Consider the following 21,844-nt stretch of genomic DNA (forward strand, 5'->3'; position numbering starts at 1 on the left):
GACCCACCTCTGAACCAACTGCATGATACTCTGGGTATTCATGAAGAAGACCTCCCGGTCGGCTTTGCGTTGCAGGGTGGCTGCGTGGCTGTCCAAAATGCTGGCGATCTTGAAGAGAAAGAGGGAACGATCCTTTGCGGCCTGAGCGTTCCTCAACCCGAGCCTCTTTTTAAGGTAGGTGGACTTCATTTCCCAGAATGCCCCAGCGGTCCTGATCCTCCACCTCCTGGCTCACTCCTGCACCGTCGGCTTCTTGGCCGCAGAGCCTCCCTCACCTGCTGGCTGGGGAACTGGCAGAGCACGGAGGTGACGTTGCTGGCGTACTGGGCCATCACTTTTCGGATGGACTTCTCCACGGAGGTCGGGATCCGGCCCAGCGTGCTGGTCATGATCTCCTGCAGCTCCAGCAGGGGGAGGGAGGGATCCCGGAGGGTCCTCATCAGTTTATCCACCCATTCTTTGAGCTGAGTTGGGGGCAAAGAAGGCTCAAGGATTCAGGGACCGCGGGAGTGAACCCCAGAGGGCGTAAGCGAGGGAGCTCTGGCCCTCCGCGGGTGCCAGGCCTCAGAGGATGGCAGGGCAAGGGGCCTCCCTTCGGCCCAGGAGTCTTGGGGTGTTCAGCCATGGGGACTGGCTGGGAGGGGGACAAGAAAAGCAGCTTCTTTCCTGAGGGCTGACGGAGGGGAGCCTCTCCTGCTGCAACCGGCCCCCCGTGGTTTAGGAGCGGCTCCCCCTGCCCTCTTTCGCTGCCCTTCAACGCAAGACCTTCCAAGGGCCTTCCTGGCAGGTCAGGAACGTAATCTCAGCAAGCCAGCTTTTCCCAAGGAAGGTTTTGAACAGGCAAAGGTTGAAAAACCTCAACGTCGTCTTACCTTGGCAGAGAAATAAGGCTCTGGCAAGCAATATCCGTTCATGACGTTCTGCAGGTTCTCCAGCACGTTGTGAAAGACCTGGTGCAGCTTCCCGCCAAGGATGGGCAGGGGCGGTTGAGGGGAGAGCCCCCCCATGTACAGCTGGGCCTGGGGGGAGCACGGGCAGGCAGAGGGGCAAAGCGTAGAAATAAAGGGAACATTATCATCAGGAAACCCACCACCCAGGAGCTTCCTGCGACTTCCAAGGAGTTCTTCACCCACCAAGGGCTCCCAGGTGGGTTTTGCTCTCCCCAAACAGCTTCTAGTTGCCCCGTTACTCACCAGGTGAACTTGGGTGTGGTCGTCAAGCTCAAGCCGAGCTACCACGCAGCCCGCCTCTAACAACGTGCCCGGCCGTCTCACGTAGCGGATGACGCCCGACTCTTCCACTGTCAAGGATACCACCATCTTCATCACCTGTTCGGAGAGCAGCAGACACACCTGGATGCTTTCAAAAGGATCCCAACATGACCAATTATGCTTTGAGCCTCCGGAAAGTAGACCAGAGCCGTGCTCTCCAGCACGACGGTCCAAAGGAGGAAAAGACTCGTCCCTTGACTGCCTGCCAGCCAGCAGAGCCAGAATATCGGTCAGGAAGCCATCGGTGAGAAAGAGCCACTTTCCACGGTGAGAAAACCAGATTCCCTTCCCGCCACAGGGCCAATGAGAGAGTTACCTCCATTTCTGCATAGCTGCGGCCCCCACAGATGTGGCCCCCGTCCTCCACCGCATACTGCAGCAGCTTTCCTGCAGAGGGGGCCCGAAGCAAGGAAGGGTCTTTCTCTTTCTCGAAGTCACAGCTTTTGTTGCCGATTGTGATGCGGTACCTGGCGGTCAGAAGCCAGAGGACGAAGAAGCAAACGAAATGAAGTAAAATAGAAATGGGGCTGGCTGTTGCCTCTCTGAAGAAGAGAGGCCCTCGGTCTCTGCTTCTTTCAGCCGAGCCCACCAACTGGCTCCCTCCCTCGTCCCATAAAGGAAGGATTCCCAGCCAAGGAACCAACCGCAGAGACCGAGAAGTGGTTGATCAATGGGAGAAAGTGTCTTTGTGGTCTGGGATACATAGTTAAGTGTGAGCTTTTGCGCATGTCTGGCAGGAGAGCCGTTTCGTCCCCTACCGGTCGGTTTCTTCCTTCATGTAGGTGGTGTAACTGTTGCCGTGGTAAGACAGGAGGAGGCCCCCGTCATTCAGCCGGTGCACATCGATCTCAATGTGGGTGCCGTTCATTATGATGACGTAGGTGCTCAGGGACTGGCGGGCGACCTGTCAGAGGCCACAAAATCAACAGAAGCAGCCTTTTTGGCTCTCCTTCTGAAGGGAATTTCGAGTGTAAATGCTGATTGTTTAACAACAACAACCAAAACCCATCTCCCTCCCCGTTCCATCCGAAAAGGAATTTTCCCATTTCACCCCATGGAAATTCGGGCCACACAACATACCTTAAGCACATATTTGGTGTCTTCGTAAATAAGTTCTACATCAGCAATATTCAGGAGGGAGGCTGCTGGCAGGACTTGGCCCCTGGAAAACCAGCCAGGCTTATTTTATACTTCTGGATCAAAAAGTGTCCTGACCCTTTTAGTTAATTGTCTGTGGAGGGTCAGAAAAGGATCCCCAACCATGCTTGGAGGAACACATCACACCCGTCCTCTCTCACTCTTTCCAAGAGACTCCCGGGATGGCTTACAAACACGACGCTAGATACGAGGTACTAGGAAGTCAATCTTCCACAGATCATCCCAGCACATTTTAATCACTGAGACTCTGCAAGGAATGCATTTTAAGGCATTTACACTTGTGGGGCTGTCCCACCAAGACCTGCTGATGGCTCGATAAATGGTATGAAATGGCCAGGCTGGGATACCAGGACGGCCGTTTACCTCTCCAGCAAATGCAGGAAGTCGTCCATGCAGGTCCTAAAGGAGGCATCTGCCACGTTGAGGGCGCCACAGACCACAGCCAATATCGTGTCCGGTTTCTCTGCCTGCCAACAGAGGAAGAATTCGCTCATTTGGGAAAACATCCACACACGTGGATGAGTCTTTCAGTGCAAAAGAGTAAATCCAAATAAAAAAGTGGTATCTAAAAACAGAAAATATGGGCTCGGGTCTTTTTTTGAAAAAGAAGGTTCAAGGGATACAAGCATCCATTCCTGAAAATATGCAACATTCAGAGATTAGCTACCTGCACTTTTTCAGCGATCAGTTGATCAAGCCAGCTGGTGTCCGTCTCGTTCGTATGGAAACTCTCGGTCTCCAACAACTTAACCAGGTACTCGACCGTCGTCCGGAAGTCCCCACGGATGGACAGCTCCTTTAAGGCAACCACCAAATTTCTGAAAGCCGACAAACCAGATGCATAAAGTTCCAACCTGCTCTGTTTCTCTCAGTCCCAGGGGTGGGGGGTGAAAATGACGCCCCAGCAAAGAGAGGGGGGGGCTGACAGGATTAGGTTCCTTTTGGGCTGTGTGCCCATCCCAGTACAATCGGGTCTTTGTAGCAAAGTGGAAGGGGATGGATGGAGTGGCTGAGTGCCCCATAAAAGGAGAGCCAACTGAGGGTCCCAAGGGCCTCCTGGGGAAGCCCCCGTAAGGTTTCCATCGCCCATGAAAGCCCAAGGGAAGGCAGTACTAACGAGACGGCCTCCTCGCGGTTCTCTCCCCAGGAGAAACAGTGTCCAAACTGGGAATCGGCAAATTCGTGCAAGCCACCTGCAGCCGCCACGCTGAAGTAGCCCCAGACGTTCTTATTGCTGCGGAAATTCAGTTCTTGCACGGTGCCAGAGCTGGGCTTGAAACCCTGCAAGGTGCAGCAAAAGACAGGTAATGGTGGGGGAGGGGGGGCAGGAAAGGCAGGCTTGGTCACCTTTGGCCCACCCAACTATGGGGCCGCCGAGCCTTTCTAGGCATTTGCACTCCTTAAAAGGAAGACCTGACCGATTTTTAACTCCACTGACTTCATCGGGATTTTCACTGGTGATTCGTGCCGCTATGACGTGGCCCCTGGGGACGGGAACATTGCTGGGGTCCTCAAAAGCGATGGGATGGTCCCCCCACGGGGACTGTCCGTAGAGAGCTCGGATGTCCTTTATTCTGTGCAACGGGACCCCCATGGCAATCTGAAAGGAGGGAAAGACAGGAAGGGAAACAGGCCAAGAAGAATTCGTTAGACGTCTCACTGCTTCTTCTGAAGGGGCACGCAAAGAAATCGCGTAGCTCATGGGCAAAGTTCTCCTCTCTCCGACACGCTTCAGAACTGCCGCTGGGGAAACTGACTTGAGAACAGGGATACCTGGAGCTGAGCAGCCGGCAAGTTGACATCGGCAATCATTTCTGTGCAAGGGTGCTCCACCTGCAGGCGGGGATTCAGCTCAAGGAAGTGGAAGCTCCCTCCTTCGCTGTACAGGTACTCAACGGTCCCGGCACTGACATACCCTACCATTTTGGCAAGGCGCACAGCGCACTGCGGAGAGGAAGTACAACACAGCTGGGTGAGAAATAGGCAACTTCTCGGGCTGTTATTCAAGTACAACGGCTTCCGAGGAGCGAGTGGCTGTGTCTCCAAGCATAGCAGGGAATGTAATCTCAAATAATTCATGACTACACGCACAGACCACCTGCTACAGAGTCCCTACAAGAGCTCTTCCTTTTTATGAATGTCACAACAGACACACACACAGTTGGAAAACCCTGAGCTACAAATATTCTCCTTTAGTTGGCAAAGCTGCAGGGAGGGCCAAGACTGAAAAGACCCAGGTTCAGTCCCTCCCACACCCGTCCTTGAGGTTCCCTTGGTTATTTTGGGCCGGTCCAGGTTTCTCGCCTCCAACTTAGCTTACAGCACAGCCAGAGGATCACAAGTGGGGGGAGGGGAGGGGGGGGACAAAGAGGAACCAGCCTCCTCAGCCACAGGGAGAAAGAGGAGCACAACAGACGAGCAGCAGCACGGAGTGAAAGGCTGCCACGGCCAAAGTGCTCTTCGTGTGGAGCGCCTGCTCCGGGGCTCCCTTCCAAGAAGGGACAGCCGTGGTTGGCCTTGGTTCTTTGCTGGGACTTTGCGCATGCGCACCTTCTCCATGTACTCAAAGACAGCCGGAGGAGCCACAGTGGCCGGGGCTTCCTCGATGATCTTCTGGTGCCTCCGCTGGATGGAGCAGTCCCGGCTGAACAAGGAAATGGCGTTCCCATACTGGTCAGCCAAGACTTGGACTTCCAGGTGGCGGGCGTGCTGCAAGAACTTCATCACGAAGACGGGGGACCCAGGGACCTCGCTCTGCACCTGTTGGACAAAGGGAAAGAAAACTGAACTGGGCGCCAGTGTTATCTAGATCTTCCAAATGCTAAAGTCCAGGGAGTTATGCACTGGGACAGCACTCTGGGCAATAAGATGACAGGGATAAAAACCCCTTAATTAACTCGTCAAACAACTGAGCGACCTCTCAGGGTGGAACTGAAAGGAAGCCGAGGAAAGAGGATTTCATCAGCTATGACCAAGTACAGGCTGGTCTTCCTTCTTCAGAGGAACCCAAGAGAACGAGGAGGGCTATGTGGGTGCAGGAAACCCTTAAAAACCTGGCCCAGGAGAGTCCCAGGACAGCCCCTCCTTTACCTGTCTGAAGCGGGCAGGGAATTCCTCCGCCCCTTCCACGATTCGAATCCCTTTGCCGCCTCCCCCCTCGGAGGCCTTGATCATCACTGGGTAGCCGATTCTCTTGGAGGCCTGAGAGTTGAGAGAAGGAAGAGAAAGGAGGGAAGGAAGAATCAAGGGGTGAAGGAGGCTCCTCTGGAACCCCAGCCCTGAACTTCCCCTCCAAGGCCTGGTGCTGCCCAGACGGACTCAGCCTTCCTCCAAGGACATACAACCTTGGCCTTCAATGCAGAGAGGAATTTGGCCTCGCCACCTGCTGAAATATGCAGGTCCATCAATAGCTAGATTATATGCTTGGCATAGATTACCTAAACTAGATAAAGTGGCACGAACTCACGTGCTTAGCTGCCAACCATTTCATAACGTCTGCAGCACCTTGCACAAATTCTAGGGACAGAGTAATCCTGAAAGGACAGGCTTCACTACCCATTTATTAATTTTAACATATTTTAATCCTGTATTTTATATTTTAAATTGCATGTGTCATATAGTACACATCATTTTAATTGTGATGTTTCTGACACAAATAAACAAACATGACCATTTATTTGGTACTGCGTTCAGCCAGAAAAAGAACGTCTTATGCTTAAACTTCCACATAGGCTGAGACTTACACAGGACTGATTCTCTCCTTCCATGAAGGAGGCTAATGAATCTTTTAAGGAACAAAAATCTGGCTGATCTGTTTCATTCTGCAGCCGATGCAAGACCCAACAGGAAGCCCAAAGGTAGGACAGCTTAATTCAGAAAACCTGCTATCTTCCTGCACGCATAGTTGCCTCGGCCTCTTACGGTTTTCCCTCTCTAATACTATTGCTATTAATAACGCTAACTCGTAAGAAGGCGCCTGGGGTGCCTCCCATTACCTCTAAGCCTTCTTCCATGTCCCGCACGCAGCCCTGCTGATAGGTTTCCAAGGGAACAGTGAGTGTCCCCATCTGCTGCTTCTCCTCCTGGATCCATTCAGCAACCAAGTCTAGAAAAAGAAACCACAACAAAACTTCAAGGCCGATTTCTTCATGGTTGAAGCAGGCCTTGCCTTGCCTCAGAATAATGCGAGGAATAAATCAGAAGGCAGGAAAGGGGGAGAGATTCCTGTCATGCAGCCCTTCCCCTATCCTGGGAGATCTGGAATGGCCAAGATGGAAGCGGGCATCACAGCTGCAGACCCCAGAGGGCACAGGACATCAAGGTGGGGGGGGAGGGGGGTCCTCTTACCACTGCCACTCCAGGGCAACGTCGGGATGTGGATGGTCTGGGCCACAATGGTGGAAGCCACTTTGTCCCCCAAGGCCCACATGGCTTCGCTGGGCGGGCCTAGTAAACAGAGGAAAGAGGCTCAGCTGACATTTGGGAAAACATATATATATATTTGGGAGAGGCTGCCTGAGCCTGGCTGGAATGCTGGAGGCCCAGACAAAAGCAGAGTAGCTCAGCTATACATAGGCAGGATTAGAAAGGGCAACAGGGAGCTCACTCCCACCTGTTTTGAAGGCCAGGCATTTAACCTTGATCCCTCAAGGAGGTTCCCTCGGGCCTGGTAGAAAAGCCCTTTGCAGACTTGTAAAAACACAGATCTCTGCTCCAAAAGGGTAAAACTTGTTCCAGAAGAACAAGAAGGACAAATTCTGGGGAAGAAGATCTACTTTTTTACTTAGCAAGAACAAAGCATGCAGTGAAATTTCAAGAGAAACGCACACATGAATTCGGGCCTGGCAAGGATGCTTGGAGGAAGGCGAGTCTGTAGGTGGTAGAGAGAGCGGCTTGGCTGGAGGTGCCAACCCAAACACACCTACCTAGGAAAGCAATCCCGTGTTTTTGCAGCAGCTCCGGAAGTTTGGGGTTTTCAGAGGCATGTCCCCAACCAGCCCAGACAGCCTAGAAGGAGAACGTTTAAGTGATCCTTTGCACCAGACCCCAAAGGGATCCCTTTGGCAATTCTATCTTTTCATAAATTCCATTCTACTCATTCTATTTACGTCCCTCTTTTTCTACCTGCCCCTTTGCTACAGAATTCACGGCAGCCCAGGAGGGACAGAAAACTTCGGTAACCACCTGCACAGGGATTCTTTTTGAGATATCCACGATCAGTTCCACGTTGGCATAGTTGTTGTTATTGGTTCCCCCAGAGACGGGCACGTAGTGGTCCGCCATCTTGATGTATTCTAGAAGCGGAAGGGTTTTCAGCCAAAGGGCGCAGAGAGCCACCCGGCAGCCCCGGGGGAGTTGAGAAGGCGGCCTCGGCTGCCTACCTGCATTGGCTTTCAGGTCCTCGGGGGTCACCATCACCACAAACCGGATGGCCCGCTCGTTCCGGAACATCTCGTAGGCCCACCTGCGGATGGAGCGCATGCACTTCACGGCCGCAATGCCGTTGTTGGCGATCAGGACCTGAGGTTGGGGAGAAGCCACGAACAGACCGGTCATCCCGCCAGGAAGTGCACCAGATGAGAGTACGCTGAACCGGAGCTTCCCAAAAGAGGACCAGGGCTCAGCGGCAGGAGACAAATTCAGCCCCTGGACTGGACAGTCCAGCTCATTTTAGGTCAGGTTGCCTCCAGAGCTCTTTCCCAGCTCAGCCGTAGGACCCTTTGCCATTTCGGCTGAGCTTCTGGAATACCTGCCTGGCTTTATAGACGGTTTCTTCATATGCACTGGGCTTTATATTGAGGTAATGTATTTAATGGGCAGCCATTCCGGCTGCATCACCACAGCCCAAGGGGAGCATCGCTTCTTCCTCAGCAGCCCTACCTTCTCAATCACACGGTTTCCTCCAAAACGAGTCACGAATTCCGCAGGTGACGCCACCGTGAAGTCCCTGTGGAGGTCCAGTTTCCTCTGCTCCCGTCCTTTCTTCACCAGGTACATCCCTGACATGCTGGGCCTGGAAGGAGGCAGAAAGATTTCTATACATGCCATCCACAGCTTGAGTCTCTTCCTCAGGGAGGAAGACAAGATGGACCTCAGGTGACTCGGAAGGTGTTACTGGGACTGCTGGAGAAGAGCAGTCAATGGGAGGGTAGAATAAGTGCCTTAAAGAGGGTGAAATTGTCCCACTAATTTGTGCCACCAACTGCCTTCTCTCTTCTGGGCGCTTTGCCCCTTGTTAAGCGCCTTCCTCCCACCTCTTCAGTTAACAGAGTTCTGGTAAAAGGTGGCCCTTCTAACACAAAACACACCCATCTTATGAACCGACCGTATGTCTTCCTTCTAGAACCCCTTCGGTTAGGCTGCTGGGCCTTCAAAAGCTCCGCATTTCGAACAGAGAAAGTGGATTAGGGCAGGCAAAAGTGACCAAGAGGGTAGGGAAGAAGACTCCCCATGCTAAACGGGGCAAGATGGGCTTGTTTTCGGAGAGGGACAGTTTAGCTGGGGAGCATTTCCTGGAAACATTGCTAGAAAACAATCCCTGGAAAGCAAAGACCTCGTTCGGGAGAAATTTGCTTCTGAAATTGCTTTGAGAAACTCTCCGCAAACAGTTGTGGGTGTTTGTGGCGGCTGAAGGACAAAAGGGCGTCTAAGCTTAAGAGCTTTTGGAAACACCCGCCCAGGAAACGTTAGTTACTCCCTCCTTGCGGGAGCCGCTTTCTCTGCCCGCCTTTCAGGAGGGGACGATTCTCACGCCCCCCCCCCCAAATGACCATAAAGGAAGGGCCCCCAGCAGCTGCTGCTGCTGCTAGCATCTTCCCCTCCCTGCCTGACCTCTGCAGAGGAGAAAGGAATGTTTGCTCGATTATCTCAAGCTGCCTCCTTTCTTCTTTCTGCTTAGGCTGCTCAGCAGATCGAAGACTTCAGCTGCCCAGACTCAAAAGCTGGCTTGCGGTCCCTGCTGGCCGGTACTGACCTGCAGGGTGGTGCACCCAGTTCCAGTCTGCTGCTTCTTCCTCTCCTCTCCTGCGGCTTTGGCGCCCCCAGAGAGGCAGGCAGGAGCAGAGTCCGCGGCCACCTCTTCCTCCTCCATTTCTGTGACTTCCCCCCTCCTCTTGGCTTTCCCTTCCCCTGTGGGCGAGGGGCCAGATACGACTCGGCCACTTCCCAGCAGCACCCCCAGGTGGCTCAAGGGAGGAAAAACCTCCTGGTATAATCTAAACATCCGGCCGACTGTGTGACAGACCATAAAAACCAACAGTACTTGGGGTCTCCCGATCACTGACTGAGTTATCAACTGAAAGGCAATCCTTGGCCCTTGGTCCAAAGCAACCTCTCGTGCTTAGATAAGCGCTCATTATCAGCACTGTCGCTCATTTAATGGCACCAGGAATTGACCTGCTTCCTTTGCGTTTTATGCCTTTATTGTACTGGCAAAGCTAGATTAAGAAAAACAAGAAGGAAGATATCAACACGTAAAGTAATAATACATGGTGGGTGTGAAAGGGACAGAATATATCTCCAATGGAAAGAACCAGCCAATAATTCTCTGCACTCTCTTCACAAGGATTTAGGGCTTCCGGGGTCTGAATATCCTCTCGCTCCTCACTATTTTAATTTGCACATCAGGCTCCCGTACTTCAAAAAGCCGTTTAAAAAAAGGTGTTGGGAGCATTTCACAGAAATACCACACCGTTCCAGTTTTCATCCCAAGACCAGTTGCTGAAAGCCCTGAATGCCTGCCCAAATAATTGCAGGTCCAAGAGGCAGGCCAAGAGGATTTCTCTCGACACCCAACTAGACTTGATGTAGAGACCTTCTACCAGTCTTCCTTGGTGCTCAAGGCATTTTGGAACTTCAGCAAACCTAAACACAACGGTTGCAGAGAGAGGGACAGCCCTGGCAGCCACACTTTCTGCCTTCAGTACACCGAGGATGGGAAGTTTGTAATACTTGAAACTCGTGGGGTCAATCGAACAGATTAAAACAAAAGCCAAAGAGGGGGTTTGCTCAGGCTACTGAGTCAACCAGGAGAAATGACACACGGAGAGATAAGCTGTTCCATCGGGTTTTTTTTAAAGCATTTTATCAGACAGTCTCAGTATTCATGCGGTTCCATTTTAACCTCTGGCTGAACTCTGCGTTCTCCTTTTCTCCAGCACAGTGGAAAAGTCCCAAGTACAACAACTTGCATTTTTAGAGCAATAAGCGGCATTTGAAACAGTTTAACCCGAGACAAATGTGCCCAGGACTCTGTTCAGTTGCATTTCAAGGCACGTTTCCTTGAGAGGAAGCTGCCCGGTTCCTTGGCGTATTGAACTGAATCAGGACCTTCTGGTTGTTGAAGAGGGCAGGGACCGTTTTGCCCACCCAGCTCAAATCACGCTGCACACATTTACCAGACAAATTGACATATTGTGCATATTCTGGTGGGTTTCCAGCTTGGATGCCCCTTAGAGTCCCCTGAGGTAGAAGCAGTCAACAACTCTTTCTAAATAAGAAGCAAGCTTGAATGGCAATGACACAAATACTGAAAACAAACAAGCAAAAATGGTTCGAATGGAGATCCTAGCTACTAAAAAGGGATTGCAGGACAGTGGCTTCGATCCCAACGTCTCCTGAAATAAGTCACATTTAACCAAATACGGGGAAGTGAGAGGCAGCCCTCCCTGCATTGGCTCCCCCCGAAGGCTCAGCCCAGAGGCCCCAAACCAGCCGTGCCACAGGGCCAGGTTGCCTACCTCATGACGAGGCTGGCTTCCGTGTCCACAGAGAAGGAAGAGCCGGGGTGGGCCAGGCTGCTCCGCCTCCTCCTGCCCCTCGGAAAGGCTCCTCCGGCAACGAGCTCCTCGTCGGAAGAATTGTCTTCAAAGGAGCCCAAGACAAACTTGGCCATGGCTTGCTGCTGCTTCCTCTGCGCAGGGCTGGCGGCCTGCTCTTCGAAGGACAGCGAGTGCATTTGCTTCAGGAGCTGCCTGGAGGACACTCGGCCAAACCGGCTCAAAGGCCTGGTGGACTCAGCGGCCGGACACAGCACACAGTCCGAGGAAGAGTGGGGAATGGGGAGCTTGAGTTGGCAGGAGGGGTCTGCGGACCTCTGGGCGCATGGAGGGGGCTGGAGCGATGGCCTCACAGGGGCCTGGCTGGGCTCCATCTCATTCCCCGGGAACTGTGGAAGGAGCCCGCTGGAAGGCAGCTGCCGGACTTCGGGAGCGGTCGGTTGCTCTGGGACAGGCTGCTCAAGCTTCAGTTTTTTCAAACCAGGCGGAGGGCTTTTGGCCATCTTGGTCCAAACCAGCCACAGCCCGAGCAACAAGGCCACCAACGTTAGCAGAACCATTCAGGAACCCTAGAAATAAAGAGAATGCCAGCACTCAGTTGGGGAAGGAATCCTTGTGCGCACAGGGCGGGTGGTGACTCAGAGCCTTGGACCCGAGGTGCCCCTCCCTCAGACCAAGGAGATTCTTTTGACGTGGGAGAAGCGGCACTGCCGTGTGACACACATATCAAGCGGAACAGTGGTCCCCTAAACAAATCCTGGCTTGCTCTGACACGTACTAACCTCTTCAATAACGAACGCATCACCACAAGCCTCCGAGGACCCAAACATCCATCCTTTCGCCACTCAAGAGTGGAATTTTACGGCTGGGTAAAGAGGCCGTGTGTAGGGATGGAGCCAGTTAGGTCCCCCACACCCTTATGAAACCCCCAGCAATCTCGGCCTCTTCAGCCGCAGACTCGCCTGCTCCTCAGCGCCTCCCAGAAGGTCCACTTCCCCAAGGCCCGAAATTCCTGGCTGCCCAGGCAACTGCTGTGCCTGGGCTATAAAGGAGCCTGCTATTTTTATCCTCCGCAAACAGCCTCCGGGCTGGCTGTGGTCCTGCCCCAAGACCCCAAACATGCAGACGAGGCAACTCCCCCTGTCCTTGGATCCAGCCTCTTTAGGCAAGACCCTCCCTCTGCTCTGGAAGACCCTGGCCCTCAATTCCAACACCCAGGAAAGCAACCTTTCTCCTCCATCCAAGTCCAAGGGATCAGCAACAACTTTCGTAACCACCACCACCAACCAACCAACCAACCAACCATTTTAAAGGACACACGAAGTCTTCTTCTCTGCCCTGGACCAGGGTTATTGATTTCCACTAGTCTTCAGGGTCTCAGTTCTCAATCACATGGCAAAGAAGGTCCATTTTCCCTCCAGGACGCAGCACACCAGCCAAATTAAGGCTCCATCGCAACTGGTTCCTCCTTCCTTCTGACTGCTTATTTTAACACTATTTAGCCCCAAATCTTACTAAACTGGATACGATTTCCCAAGAAAGGGATACAAGTAGGATCTCAGTTCAACCAAAACCTGAATCTTTGCTAATCGAGCAAATATTTAATATTTATTAAGAAGAGGGGAAGGAAATCCACATGATAGTAATAATAAAAAAGAAAACAAGGTAAATTAATTTTCTGCCAACCTGTTTTACTCTCAGGAGCATCTCCTGTTCTATTAAAGCCATTTTCAAAAGACACCAGAACTCCAAAATTGAGAAGTTCCTTGGAGGAACAGCAGAGAGACTGACATTTGCTAAGTTCTGTATCTAATGAATGATCTAAAGCTGCTTTAACTAATTACAACTGCAATCTTTTCCAGCCTTCTCTAGTCCATGAATATACTTCTTTTAAAAAAATCGCTTTCTGACAAGCACATTAGCTTCTGCTCCTCAGCGGCTGCAAGTCCAGGAACGTGAAGATTAACTGGATCTTGCACGGACATCTACATCCACACAACACACACACATTTGCACGTTAACATCATCATCGTTAGTGCTGAGCAAATTAGCAGGTTGGTGGCTCTGCTGATAACAAACAAAATGCAGCTTGCTGATAATACACGAAGAGTCTCTCATAAATAGAAGCTTACTAATAAATGATCACGTTCCCAAATCAAATAACTTTATTATACCCAGCAAGCTGATATAAAACCTTCTGGCCGAGATGAAGCACAATAGTAACATTGGAAAGGGGCAGCTCAAAACAAGACCTTTTTCTGCTGGTCGCACCACCTAAAATTTAAACATTTTGGCTTTCGTGCTACTTACAATCTCCACCTTAAATCCACTCAAACCCCAGCACGCCCGAATTCAATGCTTCCCAGTCTGAAAGGAGATCACACCCTTGTGTTGTGTTTGTATGGAAATTTCTTTCTTGGCTCTGGGGAGGCTGGAGCAGCGGGTGCCAGGTGGCAGGGCTCCATGGCATTCTGGTGCCTGCCCAATAGGGCCGTTTGCCTTTTAAGTGGGGTAAAGTTCGCTCACCGGGATAAAAACTGACAACTGCTTTGGGCAACGGGTACACCTCCAAAGGTTACTGGATACCACACATGGCGCTGAATGTTGTAAACAACAACAAGGACGACTTCTAGCATCTCCCAAGGTTGTGATTGCTGCTGGCATAGACAAACTGAAACCAAATAAAAGGTGGCCCGGCCAGCACCGCTGTGCTTTAGGTCAGGGGTCTCCAACCTTGGCCACTTGAAGCTGGCTGGGGAATTCTGGGAGTTGAAGTCCGCCAGGCTTCAAGTGGCCAAGGTTGGAGAGCCCTGCTTTAGGTTACCTTTTCCTTTGCAAGTAAAGCACACACACACACACACACACACTCTGAAGCAGAGTTTGAAGGAAGCCGCCCTTGTCTTCCTCTGCCTTATTCAAAAGAGCAGCCCAGGCACGAGGCTCGAGCACCGCTTATTGTCCCGTCCAGGCCCGCAGGCTGCGACCCCGGCCCCCTCCCCGGGCAGGGCCCCCCCACCTGCTCAGCCGGCCCCCCGCTTCCTTCCGACGCCAACCTCCCTCCCGGGCAGGGGGCGCCGGCTGCCTCTTTGTCTGAAGGCGGAGCCGCCCCAAGGGCAGCGGGGAGCGGGGAGCGGGACGCTCTTGCAATTGCCCTCGAGCGCTGCGACGCCCTACCTTCCGCGGGGACCGCCGCTCCGCGCGCGCACGTGCACAGCGCGGGCCCCGGCCGGGCGCCGCACCGGAGCAAGCAGAGGACCAGGAACCAGAGCAGCCGCAGCACGAGCGGGCCCCGCGCAGCCGGATGCGGCCTCTGGGCAAAGATCCCTATGGCGAGTATTGCAAAGCCCACCCTACGCGGCTCCAAGCCCCCCCCCAGCCCCCCCTTCCAAGAGCACAGCCGGCCCCTTTGGAGGAATCGCCCAGAGCCCCCCCTCCGCTTTCCACCCCGCCCCCCCCGCCGCACCCCTTGCCGCTGTCTTTGGGCACCTCTCCATCCCGGCAGCCCTGCCAGCTGCAAGGCCGACACCCCCCTCGCCCCCGGGGCCTCTGGAGGGCAGGCCTGGCACTGTGGACCCTCCTGCAGGGAGTATCTTGCCCCCCAAAGACTGAGAAATCCGCTGGCGCCCATGCAAAGGAGTTTGAACCTTTTCCTGAAATGCCATTTAAGGGAGCAATCTTCCAAAGATCACGCAGTCCAGATAAATATCAGAAACATTTATTTGAAAAAACTTTGGAACAAGTCAACAAAGGGAACTAGTGTTACAGGAAAGATGTGGTTTTCCTCTTCTTCTTCTTTTAAAAAAAGGAGTTTCTTAAAATTGGTATGATAAATATACCAGCTGGAAGTCCTCCGTAGGCCTTGCACAGGGCCCAACACAAAGAAACGCCACTGCTGCCACCAGACAGAAGTTGCTGGAGTTCAGCAGCGGCTCCTGCAGGAGCCACAACCTGTAACCGAGGCGTTTGGCACCTGGCAGCATCGAAGAGCCCCCCCAGTCTGGCAGGAGGGAGGCACCTGAGGACCGGCCTGCTTCCCACACAGGGCACCCCAAGGGCGATGCCCCAGCTGGACACAAACCTGCTTCCTAGAAAACTTTCATTCTGGACCAGCTGCGGCTCTCCTTTCCTACTTTTTATGTAACATTTCCCACAGAATTCTGGCCATACTTTTTAAATCTGGTCCCAAAAGTGGAGCGGATACTTTCAGGCTGCTGGTCCACTTCCTGCAAGTCAAAACACTAAAAAACACTTTTCATAGCACCTCTTGGAAGTCTTTAAGTCGTTGGCAGATTAAAAAAAGGGAAAAGACAAGTTGGGACAATTAGATAAGGCATCACGCGTAGATGAAATAGGCTGCTTGCTGAACGAATTCTTCAGCAGAGGCCGAGGAAAAAGGCACCTTGCTGGCATAAAGGGGGAGGGAGGGAAAACAAAACCCCCAGGGTCCTTATTGCAAAGAACGGATTGGCACCATGTTCTTCACAGCGATGGAGAATTCGAAGGAAATCAAGGCAGTGCTCCTGGGCTAATCTCCGTTTGCTAAAAAAAAAAAAAAAGCCTACTCAGAATAAACACCTTGGCTCAGGTTACCCCCGAATTAAAAGTGAAAAGAAGACTGTCTGGATCAGCTTCAAAGAAACCCATCCAAGAGTGTTTCTGCAGAGCCTCTCCAGCGTGTTGGGGACAGAAACGGCTCCTCTTATGGCCTCGAGGGAGTTGCAGGGTCCTTACAGGGCCCTCCAGTCGATCAGCGGCTTCCCAGATTTCTTCAGGAATTCATTCGTTTTGGAGAAGTGCTTGCAGCCAAAGAACCCCCTGTGCACCGAGAGGGGCGAGGGATGCGCTGTCTGCAGGACGTGGTGCCGTTTCTGCAAGAAGCCAGAGGCGTTAAGACTCCCCCGCCCCCATCCACTTGGAAGAACCGGCGGGGTTTAAAGGCAGAGATTTAAGAAGTTAGCAGAGCCCGAAGGATCCAGATTGTCCAGCAGCCACAATTAAGCAGAGATCCTACAAAGCAGGCCATGCTTGTACATCTATTAAGTTAGAACGTGGGTTGCTTTTTTTTTTTTTTTAAAGAATGATGTCATTGGCTAGATTCACCCACCATGCCCAAGTTCCATTTATTTTCATCCTCATTTGGTAGACAAGCTGCCTGAGCCTTCCCATCGTGGTAAGGAGCGAAGCATGACTAGGTTCATCGTTTACCGCAAGCAAACAGCACTATGGCCGAGCGTCATTGATCGCTCACGCAAACCCCTTTTCAAGCATCACGCAGACCCAAGGGGCTGTTATCCAAAGCCAACCTACCCTGTCAATAGAGCTGCCCTTCTTCTGAGCATAAGCCCCCCACAGCATGAAGACCAGGCCGTGCAGGTTCTCGTTCAGCCAGGAGACCACGGCATCCGTGAATTGCTCCCAGCCCCTCTCTCGGTGGGAATTGGCTTGATGAGCTCGGACCGTGAGCACGGCGTTCAGCAGCAGCACACCTGGATTGCAGAAACAACAAGAGGGTGCCATGAGCAGGAATGCTGGAATGAAGGTCATTTTATAGCTCCCACCAAAGCCGGATAATCAGTGTCACTTTATAGGCCCATCCAGGACGCAGCTTCCAAAATTGACAGGACGGAAGAGTGGACCTAGAACTATTTCCTCTCACCATTAACGAGAAAACATGGCTTTCAAGCATAACTTTGTACTATTTCTATGGAGACTTCATAGTCCCTTAATACAATAATGACAATTATTTTCTTCACTATGACAGGTTTTGCTACAAGCCTACCTTTTGAAAGACTGCAGTTGATTTGATTACTTGTTTTGCGCTTGATAAGAAATCTGATTGTGAGAGGTTAGAAACAGTAATTAAAATACACATTTAGGGGAGACACATCAATCAGCCCGGATGATTTCCAAATATGTGACTTTCAATTTTCAGATTGGTCACAAAGGCTGGATAACTCTAGCAATTGAAGCATGAATGCAGCACAACGAAATGCATGGAAGCAATTGGAGAAAGAATGGCATTGGGTCACCTTGTTTAGCCCATCCAGTCAAATCTCCATGGCCAGGATGAGAAAAGCCTTCTATATCCACAGCAAGCTCTTTGTAAATATTTTCCAGGCTATAAAGAAAAACAAATCTCAGAAACACCCGTTTTTATACAACATAGCTCAGCAATCAGCTGTTCCAAAGAATGCTATAAAACAACATGGCACCCCTGAGCCTAACAGAATGACTTGTGCAGAGCTGAGCCTTACCTGGGTGGAGGGGGAACTGGTCTCTGGACACTGAAGCAGAGCCCGTGAGCTTGACTGGGCCCGTGATATGGATCTTGGCCCAAAATGACAACTTTCACCTGAAAGCAAGAGCAGAAAACATTTAAACACTCCACATCCGTTATTCCTGTTCTCAAACTATTTTTTGTCTAGATTTATGCTTCTACGGAAAATTCTTTACTCTTTCTTAGTAGCATTCCAAAATGCAGCAAATGCCATTATGTAGAACTCGGAGACTGGTCAGGATGACAGGTAAAGTGCCTGGATTCTCACACTGCATTAAGCCAGGATTTGCTTAAACATGGATGACTAAAAAAACCCAGCCAGTGGCTACCTGTGTCAGACGAACTCAGCTAATAGCTCAAAGATAACACTACCCATTCCTAAAGGAACAAGATAAGCTCAGGATAATTATAACAGGTTGACTCACATCATGGATGTCACACAGCTGGGTCCAAGTGAAGACCTGATGCTGGGGTGGATAAACCGTACAGCGCTTGCGTTCTTCAGCAACGAATGTCATCAGCTATATAAAGGGGGGGGGATTACTTAGACTTCAACTAAAAGACATAACTAAGAATTCATAACATGCACCATCTATGCCTGATGCTGTCCAGTGCTCTCATCACAAATTCTGCTGGGCAGAATGTGGCTTTCAGATGAATTACTGTGTGATACCCAAACAGTCATCTCAGATGTTATCAAAAATGGCTCTTAAAACATTCAGCATCATTTAAAAAGCCCAGAAGCCAACTTTAAAAAGCACCTGACCCAGTGGTGTTGTAGCCTTTGAGGATGGACTGCTGAGCTAAAAGCATTTGTCTAACCCTGTTATCAGCAGGAACAGGCTAAATGCCACCCCAATAATGCTCAATAATTAACAAGCACCCCTTCTCTTTAATTAGCTGGACTAAGACCTCAAAGCAGGAGGGGGGGGGAGGCACCAACAAAAAAAACCCCTGAGCCTTTAGCAGAAGTCCTGGCTTCCTGCCCACCTGAGCAAAATACGGCTTGGAGAACTCTCCGGCCAGGGAGGCCCTCCACCCCTGCCCCATCTCCGCAGGAATGTAGCTGGCGGTACGGGCTGCGAGCTTCTGCAGTGCCGCCTCTTTGTTTTTGCGGATGCGCTCCACCTGTTCCGGGCTGAGCGGGGGAGATCCCGCGGAACAGCCATTGATCTTCGATCTTTTGGCGGGCTGCAAGAGGGAAAAGAAGCGGGTCAGGAGCGGGGGAAGGGAAGCAGGAAACCGGCCGCGGGGAGAAAACCAAACTCCCAAGGCTGCCATGGGGGCGAAGCAACCGCAGCCGCCTCTCCGACACTTCCGGCCCGGAGAAACACGTGCGCATTTCGCGGGAAAAACAAACCCAGCATTCCGCCCAAGCTCATTATTAGCCTGAAGACACCGCCCCCTCGCCTTCCTATTGGTCTACGTCCATTGTTTTTTTTCCCCTTGCCCCGCCCAGACCTTTAATTGGACTGCGGGTAGAAGCGGGGTTACCCCTTAAACCCAATCGGGACCACTTCGACCCTCCCTAAAGCGTGGATTCCTGTTGGTTCACCGGGTCACGTGACTGTAAAGCGCCACCCCCTCCCCCGGCGTCCCTCCCACTGAGACCCTTCTGAGGCTTGATTGGTCGGTACCTCAGACAGCAACTTTTGCCTTTGCTAGCGAAAACGTGGTAGCTGAATTACATGCCCCGCTTCTCCCCCCGAATCCCCACAGACTACCTCCCGCTCTATTAATAAACTATTAACAACTTTTTTATTTATTAATTTTATTAATAATAAAGTCCTTAATAATAATTCTCTTCCCTCCCGCCCCCCCAAATAAGTACCTCAGTTGCTGCCGCGGCTGACTCCGGAGAGCGACTCCTCTTCTTGCCGGGCGCCGCCGTGAAAAAGGAGAGCAAGGACTTCTGCCCGATCATGGTGGCACCGGTCTCCGGGGCAACGGGGCGCTGCAGGTCGGGAGCGGCGGCGGCGGCGGCGGCGGCGGAGCTTTGGTATCTCCCGCGAAAAAATTGGCGGGAAAATGCCGGCTACGCGCCACCAAGGAACGCCCTCCCCCCCCATTAAATCCGCGCATGCGCGCTGCTGTGGCCAGGCAGAACCCCCACGAGCAAAACGTTGGTGGGCTTGGCGCATGCGCCTTGGGCACTCCATCCAGCCAGGGAGTGGACTTTCGGGTGGTCGGTGCTGCTGCAACCCGTTCCGGTGGCGGCGGCTCTTCTCCTCCTTGGCGAGCGGTCCACCTGCTCGTTGCCCCCTCTGAACAAAGAGGAAGGTGGTACCTGGGGAGCGCTGGGGCTTTCCCTTCTGGCCCAGCCTTAGGGGCTTTGAGGGACTGATGGGGGGGCTGGGTTACTCGCCATTATTGCTGGCATTCTCACGTGTTTGCTTTTGGCCTGGCAGGTGCAGCAGCTGCAGGTTGGCGTCCCCCCCTTGGCTGTAGGAGAACTTTGCCAAGGAGCCCTGGGGCCCTTCTGCTGCCAAGAAAGCGGCTGGAGGCTCCCTGCCATGGACTGCCCCTTTCCTCCCTCTCGGCCCTTCTCCTGAAGTGGGTGATGGAGAAATTCCTCCTCCCAGCAGTTCCTCGATCCACCCCAGAGAAGGGCCCGCGGCCCAGGGCCACCGAGGAGGACGCAGACCCTGCCCAGCAAGGCAGCCCAATGGAGGCAGCCAAGCAAGAGATGCCCCCCTTGCCAGGCGTGCCATGGAAGAAAATCCGGGCAGAGGGGCTCAGCTGTGACTATGGCACCCTCTATGGCAGAGCCCAGGCGGATGACATTTTCCAGCAGCTCGAAGAGGAAGTGGAGTACTTTGAAGGTGAGTGCAGCTCCCTGCACCTGGCTGGTATTTGGCAGGTCTGGAGCAGCAGGAAATAATCCCCGCCCTCCTCCTTGCCCCCTGCCCTTGGCTTGGGAGGGGGCCACAGGAGGACATGGATTCTTCTCCCTCCTGAGAAACCTCGTTTAACCTCTAAATGAATGCTAATGATTATTTGCAGCAGGATCAGGCTGTGTTTCTCCTCCCCCAAACAGGTGAATTCACCAAGCTGCACATCTTCGGGAAATGGCACGACATCCCGAGGAAGCAGGTGACCTATGGGGATGCTGGGCTCACCTACACTTACTCCGGCGTCACCTTTTCCCCTAAGCCCTGGACTCCAGTTCTGAATCGCATCAGGGACCGTGTCCAGCTGGTCACCGGGCACACCTTCAACTTCGTTTTGATAAACAGGTAGTTTTATCTGCCATGCCGAGGTGTTTCAGGCAGCAGGAAGCACCGTCAGTCTGACACACTTTTCCTCCTGGAACATGGGGTTTGGGGTATCTCCAGCTGCATCGCCCAGCAGACGGATCCAGGATCTTCCTTGTGCCTCTGCAGGTATAAAGATGGGCACGACCACATCGGAGAGCACAGGGATGACGAGAGGGAGCTGGTTCCCCACAGCCCCATTGCCTCCGTGTCCTTCGGTGCCCGCAGGGAATTCGTCTTCCGCCACGGAGCTTCTCGGGGCAGAAAAGCCTCCCAGCGAATTGCACCAGTCAAGTTGCAGTTGGATCATGGCAGCCTGCTAATGATGAACTTCCCCACCAATCACTACTGGTACCACAGCCTGCCCAGCCGCAAGAAAGTGCTGGCACCCAGAATCAATCTGACCTTTCGGAAAGTGAGGACCCTTTAGCCCCTGGAGTGGCGGGTGTCTTTCTGCCCTTTCCCTGTGTGGGGGGCTTGAAGGACAGCTCCCTTTTCTTGAAACAGGCTCTGGTTGCACAACCTGATGCAGCCCCTGGATCCTCTAACCAGGCCGTATTTGTGGCTGTGGTTTGCCTCGGAGTCACTCCCTCCCTAATCAGCCAGTCACACTTTATCCTGGACAGCTGTGTGAACCTGGCCTGTGGCACAATGTAACCTGTGAGCGAAGAAAACTGGGTTAACTGAACAAACCAGACCTCGGTTAACTATGGGGTGGGGGGAAGTGTGCTGCACAAACCGAATCTCTGGCTCAGCGCATGTTCGGTCTGCTTGCTGCTTAAGGAGCTGTTCAAGATCCATGGCGCTTCTCTAAGCCGTGGGGAGGCATCCTCACTCAAGGAACGTGTCTCTACACCGAGGTCCCTCCAAAGGGGATCCTGCAGCTTGGAGCAAAGGAGGGACCTGGTCTTCCCAGGGCCTATTTGCACCTTGCCCCACTCCCTTCCGTTCGAGCAAACTTGAGCAGAGGTGACTCTGCAAGCAGCAGCAGGCCTGAGGTCCACAAACTGTACTGTTGTGTCTCTTTTTTGCATACCTTGAAACAAATAAAAAGTGACCCTTTGTTTCCTATGGGAGAAAAGCTCTGTCTTTACAGTGATGGGCTGC

At 52.5% G+C, this 21,844-nt stretch overlaps 3 protein-coding genes across 7 annotated transcripts in view; 1 reads left to right on the forward strand and 2 right to left on the reverse strand.

The window, feature by feature from the left end:
• Positions 1-14,189, reverse strand: part of ACACB (acetyl-CoA carboxylase beta) — a 28,587-nt gene extending 14,398 nt beyond the window's left edge. For 4 of the 5 annotated variants that reach the window (XR_015745229.1, XM_026685476.2, XM_026685477.2 and 1 more), the window contains exons 1-22: positions 13,517-13,637; positions 11,168-11,775; positions 8,310-8,442; positions 7,811-7,949; positions 7,614-7,723; positions 7,355-7,436; positions 6,777-6,875; positions 6,425-6,534; positions 5,520-5,630; positions 4,980-5,189; positions 4,203-4,373; positions 3,868-4,029; positions 3,547-3,710; positions 3,097-3,247; positions 2,793-2,896; positions 2,352-2,433; positions 2,030-2,175; positions 1,588-1,738; positions 1,194-1,328; positions 873-1,019; positions 276-464; positions 8-108 (exon numbers count right to left, since the gene is read on the reverse strand). Coding sequence is in view for 4 of the 5 variants with exons in the window: in XM_026685476.2 (XP_026541261.1) it covers positions 8-108; positions 276-464; positions 873-1,019; positions 1,194-1,328; positions 1,588-1,738; positions 2,030-2,175; positions 2,352-2,433; positions 2,793-2,896; positions 3,097-3,247; positions 3,547-3,710; positions 3,868-4,029; positions 4,203-4,373; positions 4,980-5,189; positions 5,520-5,630; positions 6,425-6,534; positions 6,777-6,875; positions 7,355-7,436; positions 7,614-7,723; positions 7,811-7,949; positions 8,310-8,442; positions 11,168-11,766 (3,296 nt within the window). In the remaining variant the exon portion in view is untranslated. Of the gene's footprint in view, positions 1-7; positions 109-275; positions 465-872; positions 1,020-1,193; positions 1,329-1,587; positions 1,739-2,029; positions 2,176-2,351; positions 2,434-2,792; positions 2,897-3,096; positions 3,248-3,546; positions 3,711-3,867; positions 4,030-4,202; positions 4,374-4,979; positions 5,190-5,519; positions 5,631-6,424; positions 6,535-6,776; positions 6,876-7,354; positions 7,437-7,613; positions 7,724-7,810; positions 7,950-8,309; positions 8,443-11,167; positions 11,776-13,516; positions 13,638-14,071 lie in introns of those variants that run through there. The other variant, XM_087942513.1, reaches the window with a different exon arrangement.
• A 716-nt stretch (positions 14,190-14,905) lies between these two features.
• Positions 14,906-19,507, reverse strand: UNG (uracil DNA glycosylase). The gene is made up of 7 exons (XM_026685478.2): positions 19,315-19,507; positions 18,474-18,674; positions 17,909-18,004; positions 17,461-17,558; positions 17,236-17,324; positions 16,514-16,692; positions 14,906-16,074 (listed from the first exon to the last, which is right to left on the reverse strand). Exons 1-7 carry the CDS (start codon positions 19,405-19,407, stop codon positions 15,934-15,936), a joined length of 897 nt encoding a protein of 298 aa, XP_026541263.2. The 5' UTR covers positions 19,408-19,507; the 3' UTR covers positions 14,906-15,933.
• A 77-nt stretch (positions 19,508-19,584) lies between these two features.
• ALKBH2 (alkB homolog 2, alpha-ketoglutarate dependent dioxygenase) lies at positions 19,585-21,818 on the forward strand. The gene is made up of 4 exons (XM_087942534.1): positions 19,585-19,763; positions 19,892-20,305; positions 20,521-20,719; positions 20,867-21,818. Exons 2-4 carry the CDS (start codon positions 20,044-20,046, stop codon positions 21,165-21,167), a joined length of 762 nt encoding a protein of 253 aa, XP_087798660.1. The 5' UTR covers positions 19,585-19,763; positions 19,892-20,043; the 3' UTR covers positions 21,168-21,818.
• Positions 21,819-21,844: the final 26 nt, after the last annotated feature.

The sequence above is a fragment of the Notechis scutatus genome, chromosome 13, assembly GCF_049901735.1.
Source record: "Notechis scutatus isolate UNSWTSFEM ecotype Mainland chromosome 13, rNotScu1.2, whole genome shotgun sequence".
NCBI lineage: Eukaryota > Metazoa > Chordata > Lepidosauria > Squamata > Elapidae > Notechis > Notechis scutatus.

Coding starts and splice junctions, on each gene's coding strand:
- ALKBH2 (XM_087942534.1), top strand. CDS start 20,044: ATGGAGAAATTCCTCCTCCCAGCAGTTCCTCGATCCACCCCAGAGAAG. Junction 20,306..20,520: donor GGAAGTGGAGTACTTTGAAG/GTGAGTGCAGCT, acceptor TCCCCCAAACAG/GTGAATTCACCAAGCTGCAC. Junction 20,720..20,866: donor AACTTCGTTTTGATAAACAG/GTAGTTTTATCT, acceptor GTGCCTCTGCAG/GTATAAAGATGGGCACGACC.
- UNG (XM_026685478.2), bottom strand. CDS start 19,407: ATGATCGGGCAGAAGTCCTTGCTCTCCTTTTTCACGGCGGCGCCCGGC. Junction 17,559..17,908: donor AGCTGTGTGACATCCATGAT/GTGAGTCAACCT, acceptor TCTTGCTTTCAG/GTGAAAGTTGTCATTTTGGG. Junction 16,693..17,235: donor GACTGGATGGGCTAAACAAG/GTGACCCAATGC, acceptor TCTGCAATCCAG/GTGTGCTGCTGCTGAACGCC.